Genomic DNA, 7,325 nt, shown 5'->3' with positions numbered 1-7,325 from the left:
TGATTTTGGAAGCCTGAAGTTCGCCTATGTCCTGCTGCAGACATTAAGTCATTTTCCTGAGGAAGTGGTGTATGACGTTGAGCTGGTTATATGGGGTCGGGGTGGAGCAGCGAGCTCCAGCGAGGAGACCACTGTTCTGGTACAGAGCAGGTGAGGTGCGAGCACACCACATCCCTGCAGAATTTGTCATGGAAATAAGACCTGAGGAGACAGCCCAGGGGTCTGAGTCCAATGCAGACCTCAGTAGCTTGAGGTGTTTTCCACCTGGGTGACCTACAATGATGAGTTTATTGGATGGAAGAACTCTTCACCTACCGCATGTAGTGGTGCTCTTCTGTGTGGACAAGAAACCACTGGAAAGCAGGATGGAGAACATCTTTTAGTGAATAAAAAAAGACAAGAAAAATCTGTACTTAACGTTTTGTTACTTATTACTTTCCAAAATATACCCCTGATTCCACCAAGAAAAGCCACACGCTAAGTGGTGGCCTCCATACCACATGAGGTCCTTCATTACTTCTCCCCATGGATCTCTGCTGCACACATCACTAAAACACACCTTGAGAGCATCCCACCTCTTCCAGCCGTGCAGTTGGCTCTGGTTGGGTGCTGGTGCCAGTTCTGCCTGCCCTCCTGCCTCCTACCCTTATTTCTCCTGTAAGCTTCCAGTTCAGAGGCTCCAGAGCTGCACGGGAAGGATGCTGGAGTGTGAGGTTACCCTCAATCCCCCACTTACAGTGATCCACGCATCAAGCAGCTGAATCCATCCAGCTGGGATCAGCCATGGGCACAAGGGCTGTTTAAGGAGATCCTCTCCCATCCACTGAAGGTGCAAGCTGCTTGGGGTGATCCAGCTGTAACTGAACCAACTGTTGATCACTACTAGGTGTGCATTCCTATTTTGTGAGCCAGCAGCTTGATCTCTTGGCCAGAATGATTGCCAATACAATCGATGAGTTGGTCCTCTTCCTATCCAGAGGTCAGAATACTTTCAGCTGCGTGCCTAAAGACACCTCCCGCTTGGTTTACACTCTTCGGACCTTTGTGCCACCACAAAGGCTCTGTATACCACTATGTACTTACATGGCAATACATACATCAGCCTAACAACACCCAGAAACAACCACTGACCACCATCAGTTGCCCCCCTGAGACCTCACCAGCCCAAGTTTCAGAAACGCTGAGCACCCATCCTCTGGAAAACCTCTTTTACGATATAAGTCTTAGCACCAAAAGACAGAAGGCATCCAAATGGAGGAGTTATTTCTAATCATTGGGTCTGCAGTGCTTTATTCACCTCCAATAACTGGTTTCTCAGAACCATTTGCTGCAACGCTTCCTCCAGAGGCAGCTGACGAGATGTCCTAGAAAACAACTCGACGGTGTCTGGTTTGTGCCTGTAAAACACTTCAGCAGCAAACCAGGCCCAACAAAAACACAAAGCTGCGTGCAGTTCCTCACAGACAAGGACACCTGACCTTGGTCTACCAGGAGAGCCCTCTGAACACCCTCTCCCCTTTGACTCGTTAACTTTCAAGGTTACAGATACCGTTGCTTTCCCAAGAAGAGCACAGCCTTTCCCCAGTTCCACCAGAGCCAATTGTGTGGGAAGCCTTTAAGATGTTTTTGCAGAGACAGAGCACCAACAGTGTCCTGCTCTATAATTAGGCATCTGAGCAATTTACAGAGGATATGCTCAAGGAAGAAAAGGGTAAGAGAATTTTATATGCACCGCTTTGTCCAAAAGAAGGTTACGAAAGGCAGAGCAAAAACTATTTACCAGCCTCAGGGGGAAAATTAAGTTTGTTTCATTCAGTTCAAGCTGAAGCAGATGTTCAATATCTGTGTGTGTGCGCCTGAAGACCTGTTACATTGCAGCTTCTCACCAACGTGAACGTTTGGATCAGTGTGGAGAGCTGGGGGTGTAAAAACAGGGGGAAAAAAAAAAACAAAAGGGAAAAAAAAAAGATGATGCCAGAACTTGACTCCCAGTGGAGTCCATCTGCCATCTGTGGAGAGGGCCTTCAACACCGAGCTGCTAAGAGGCCATCTTAAAAAAATAAAATGTCATGTAAATAGATGAACAGTCTTTCAAGAGTTCATTCCAGATGTCGCATCCAGGTGGTGATTTTCACACAGCTTAATAGCGAAGACTGAAGTTATTGCAGTGACAGATAAAACCTCTTCCCAACACAAAATGTAGTCCAGAGGGCTTACTTACACAGTAAGCAAGATATCTTACGTAATGGAAGATTGCATGTTGTCCTCCTCCTGTGCAGCAGCTTTCAGAGAGCCACACTCCCAAGCTGCCAAAGGGAGCAGGGGAAAGAGTCAGTTCATTTCTTCTGACAGAAGCCCATGATGGAGATCTGTTTGTTGGCTCTGCTGGCAGTGGCTGCCCCTTTCTTCTGGTTTTTCCTCTCTTCCTTTGGTTCTTTCTTCACGGGCAGTGCAGGCTGCTTGGGGACAGCTGGTGGCTTGGTCTTGGCGAAGTCATCCTCGCTGTCTGTACAGGATTCGCTCTCGTAAACCTTCTCAGTCACTGGTTAAAAGGGAAGAACAACAGATGGTGCTGGTGAAGCATGTGTGTTGAAGAGCAGCAACATCCCCCCTGCAGCCTTCCCCATTGCACTTCTGGAAACAAGCACTGTGGGTTCAAGGAGCACGTGCCAGGTGCGTGAATCAAGTCCAACCCTCAAGGTTATGTGGTACATTCAGATGACCAGGTTGGTTTTGCGTACACTGAGTTAAATTGCCTCCACAGAGTCAAACTGACCTCCTTTCCTAAGCATCAGACAGTAGATGGATGAGCTGGGAGCTTGAACACCGTCCAGCTCTTTCAAAATGGGCTGACGTTCCCCAGGGATGCTCTCTTGCAGGCCATATGTGCACCTTAAACACCAGCAGCCTCCCACTGGGAAGGGCCCCTGGGAGGACAGCTCCTGTTCCAAACCTATTCAAGCATCGCCCTCCTCAAGATTCAAGGGCCACTGGTGTGCATCAGATGGCTGGAGAAGAGCAAAGCCAGCACACTGAGAAGAAGGGCACAGAACCCCACTGGCAGCTTCCTCAATGCAGGAGGGCAAGCAGGGCAAAAAAAATAATAATAAAGAAATGCCTTAAAAAGACTACAAAACTAGACCCATCACCAAAATCAAGGGCTATTACTGAATGGGATTGCTGGCTTGTTACTGTCAGCATCCCACGACGGAAAGCTAAGGGATACAAAGCAGCACTCATTGAAATGAAACTGAGTCCATTGCACCGATGAAAGCCATCATTAGATACTAGTAAATGTTGTTGTATCAGCCTTCCCAGCAGTGCTCTGGTATTCTTCTAGTAAACCATTTCTCTTTAGCAACTGTATTCTCTTAAACACACGTCCTAACTACTATTCTTCTGGGAAATTAGCTTCCTGTTGTGTTAATGCATCAAACCACATAAGGTTTTCTACGTAATCAGCCTGCGAAGAGGAACGGTATGAAATCCTGCTCTGCAGAGAGCAGATGCTCAGACAGGGACCATAAATCCACGCTGACTTCCTGCAGGGGGAACTGACCTCTGAGGGAGCAGTGTTAGCAGATTGCTGGCCAGTTACTGAGCTTGAAAGACTTACAGCACTGTCACCCTGGTGGTAATTGTTGGTAACAAAGCACGTGCTTAATCCCCTCCAATTACGAAATAACAGTTTATGTTAAGTTTCTTTTAGTGAGATTGCAAATGAATATAAGAATTCTGTGCTTGTGGCAGGCCATAGCAATGGATTGCTGATGCTCGGCTCAGACAGATGTGCTGCACTGCATCACCCTAACTCAAGTTATGCATGCAAGCTTTAACTTAAACCAGTGCCATACAACCAATTTGCCTACAATGGAGACGTATTTATTCCAATATTGAAATCCATGTGTGTCCTTCAAGCTTTAGAAAGTGTGAGACAGAGAGGCATTAGTTTAAACCTCAGTAATCGCCCTTTGCTACAGGCTAAGAGCATGCACTCGGCTGTGTTCCTGCTGATGCATGGTAACATGCCTTAAGCCCAGCTCCACAGACACTTGCTCAATTTCCCCCAGGGCTAATCCCTAAATTAGTTTTGCTTTTTGACACCAATTCCTCACTATTGCAGCTATTGTGAAAATGGCCACTTCAAAGTGTGGAGAAATAGAAAGGACAGCTTAATCCAAAGGTTAGGATTTAACGTCTCTCTAACACTGCCTTTGTGGGCATCAAGGAGGGAAAAGACAAGCTGCCTTTCAAAGAACACCAACAACATACATCAGCCTGGGAGATCAGCAGGTTATTTAGCCCCCAGATGGTTAGTTCTGTGCAAGGAAAAGGTGGGTGAGGAGTGGGGTCAGCTGGACAATAACCAGACTGCAAGTTCTGTGCAACGACCTGGTTGGTTCTCAGTATGGGGAAAAGCACCTCCTTCCTCCCCACTCTCAGTATCCTGCCTCCATCCCTCCTGTCTTCCCAGGTGCACTGTCTCCCAAAGGCACAACAGTGGCTTGCATTTCCCTTTCCATACAACGGCTGTGGATAGGAACCATAAATCCCCAAGTCCGGGTTTCACAAGAGACTACAAAACCTCTTGGGAGTGGGGAGAAGAGGAGGGCAACCGTGGCACATTTGGAAAAGGCTGAAGAGAAAGAAGCACTCTTAGCTGGAAGCTGAACCCAGAGCACTCATTACTGCGAGCTCTGGATGCAGACTTCTTGAACTTGAGTCCCCTGCTCATGCTTTTTTGATCCATTTTCCTTCCAAGCATTTTAATGGTTCTATCTGGGATGGGAGCACAAAAACACCCCATAACACAACAAGCCAAATCAGTCAGCAACACCTGTGCAAGCCCAATGTCTTGACAAAGATCCAGGGCTTGAGATTTCAGTTACCAGCACAGCCAGTTGATGAGTGCCAGCCTTGTTTCTTTAAAGGAGATACACAAATCCAATAGGAAACATAAGACATAACTATACAGATAGGTGCAAACACGCAGGTTGACTCGTGTGCATGCAGCTCTAAGCCTGGGCCAAGCAAGGCTACATCTATCTATGCTTGTGCACAAAAACAAACCTGTGCAACAGCCACGGGTCTTCTACAGCTGCCTGAGCTCCCTTGACGTCTATTAAGATGAAGAATGCCAGGCACATCATATGGTTTAGCTGACAACATCACTACAAAAAATAACCCCACCACATTTTGCCCTCTGCAAGTTTTAAAACCTTGAAGGAAAAAAAAAAAAAAAGGATTCTGAACTCCTGCAGCTCTGCTTCAGTGCCAGGATACAGAGAAGGGAAGGAGCACAGTGGTGTTACACAACTTTCTCCAGGTCACAGGAGGAAGCAGTGTGCAGTTAGACCAATTTGAAGCTTCTGGCTTTTAACAACAGCTCTAAACCCTCCACCCAGGCCTTCACAGAAAGGGCAGCTGCCTCAACCTGGGAGCACGAGGTGGAAAGCAGAATAACAAAGTGATGTCATGATATCCTGAACCTCTTCCTAAGCCCATGAGAGGCTGACCCATAAAAACCTTCAGTACAACCGCAATAAAAGTTAGACCCATAGAAGTGTGGGAGACAGCCACTCTTACCCATGCAGCCTTCCTCTTCATCAACAAACATTTTGGATTTCAGCACACGCTTCCGTTTCCTCTTCTTTCCCCCAGCTGAAGCCTGAAGGACACCACAGGACTGTGAGACACCAAGAGTTAAAGCCCTGCGCACAGCCCCAGGTCACAAAAGCATCAGCCCCAGGACCCTCTCTAACCAAACTGATAGGGAATGTTTTGTGAATTCCCCTCCCTTCTCAAGATAGCCCAGTCTAAGTTTTGCTAATGCCACGGTTCTCCCCATCCCACCAGGATGAATCTCAGAGAGACCAAACAACTGAAACGAGACAGCAGCTTCTTCTGTCTGCCAGCACGAGGGGCACATTCCTCTCGCAGGGCACACGACATTCTGAAACTCTGCGTGGGGTTGTTTCATCATACCTCTGAATAACGAGGAAATAACAAGGTGTGCACGACACCAGGATGCATGCTGTGACGAACAGCTGTGCTTTCAGTAAAGCTACACGTGCTTTTTCAGCTTAGGGGTTGACTCTGTGCCAACCAGAGCCCACCTCTCTTACGCAGCAGCGATACAAGGTTGAACACTGAGGTTCTCTGGTTTCATTCTGGCCCTGCCTCGACTCCAGAGGCCAAGATTTAGAGGGGAGGGTGTAAAATGTGAGCAACAACTCATAGAGCCATTAGGAGGATAAAAGGGAAGAAAACTGTGCTATATCAGCAGGAAAAAAAACCATAGAGTTTAAGTAAAGCTGTGCTCTGGATAATGAATGAAGTGGTGAACACGATGGATTCTTACATGGTGGATCATGCGATGGATGTGGCAGGCGAACAGAACCATCCCCTTGGCATCTGAAAAGTGGCTGAGCAATCCCCATCGTGTCAAATGAAAGCAGAAGTTAATCACCATGACGTGCTCTTACCTCAGTGGATGCTGGCTCCAGCTCAGCCTTCAGAGCAGGTACCAGGGGTGGTGGAGATGGAGCTTTCTCTTCCTCGAGTGTGGGGGATGCTGGGACATCTGCCAAGGAGAATACATGAACACCTTAACAGCAGTCAGGTCTAACGCCCCCTTGCCTCTACCGCTGTCTCATGTCATGCTATCTAATTTAACTCTGAGTAATTGCTTACAACTTGAGTTTGAGGTTTACAACTTCTAATTTAGATGTGAAGACAACACATTCCAAGAAGCCATCTCCAACCCAACAGCTCACCCTGCACCAAGGTGCTACGTGCTGGAGCTCCTGAAGAAAGCATGGCCAAGGATGGGATAGGATGGGATAGGATGGAGAGGAGAGAAGTGTGTTTGGTATTTTTGGAAAGCCATGCTCAGCCTCACTGAGTGAAGCTTGGAAAACCAGCACCAAAATTAGAATGTTTCAGGCATGTATTTCACCTGTTCACTAAGAAAGGGACTGGGATCAGTTTAGGAATTAAAACAGTCAGGGCTAAGACTACATATTCTCAAATCACTGCATGACCTCCGTTTCTCTGCCTCTCCCTGAGTGGTAAAACAGAGTAATTGCTTCAGAAGCGGCATTTCAAATCCCAAATGATCAATGCTGTTAGCTTGAAACTGCCTTCATAGAACCATAGAATGGCCTGGGTTGAAAAGGACCACAATGCTCATCCAGTTCCAACCCCCTGCTATGTGCAGGGTCACCAACCAGCAGCCCAGGCTGCCCAGAGCCACATCCAGCCTGGCCTTGAATGCCTGCAGGGATGGGGCATCCACAGCCTCCTTGGGCAACCTGTTCAGTGCG

The 7,325-nt window shown here is 47.5% G+C and overlaps 1 protein-coding gene across 3 annotated transcripts in view; it reads right to left on the bottom strand.

Moving 5' to 3' along the window:
• Positions 1-1,260: 1,260 nt before the first annotated feature.
• The window catches only part of POLD3 (DNA polymerase delta 3, accessory subunit), a 30,092-nt gene continuing 24,027 nt past the window's right edge, over positions 1,261-7,325 (bottom strand). For 2 of the 3 annotated variants that reach the window (NM_001006284.3, XM_015280969.4), the window contains 3 exons: positions 6,486-6,583; positions 5,587-5,668; positions 1,261-2,542 (listed from right to left, as the gene is read on the bottom strand). In NM_001006284.3, the coding sequence (NP_001006284.3) occupies positions 2,337-2,542; positions 5,587-5,668; positions 6,486-6,583 (386 nt within the window). In that variant the 3' untranslated portion in view covers positions 1,261-2,336. Of the gene's footprint in view, positions 2,543-5,070; positions 5,120-5,586; positions 5,669-6,485; positions 6,584-7,325 lie in introns of all 3 variants that reach the window. The other variant, XM_040700493.2, reaches the window with a different exon arrangement.

Source organism: Gallus gallus, chromosome 1 (genome assembly GCF_016699485.2).
Source record: "Gallus gallus isolate bGalGal1 chromosome 1, bGalGal1.mat.broiler.GRCg7b, whole genome shotgun sequence".
Lineage (NCBI taxonomy): Eukaryota > Metazoa > Chordata > Aves > Galliformes > Phasianidae > Gallus > Gallus gallus.
The sequence above is the reverse complement of the archived record's forward strand: the minus strand, read 5'-3'. Positions and strand labels throughout refer to the sequence as shown.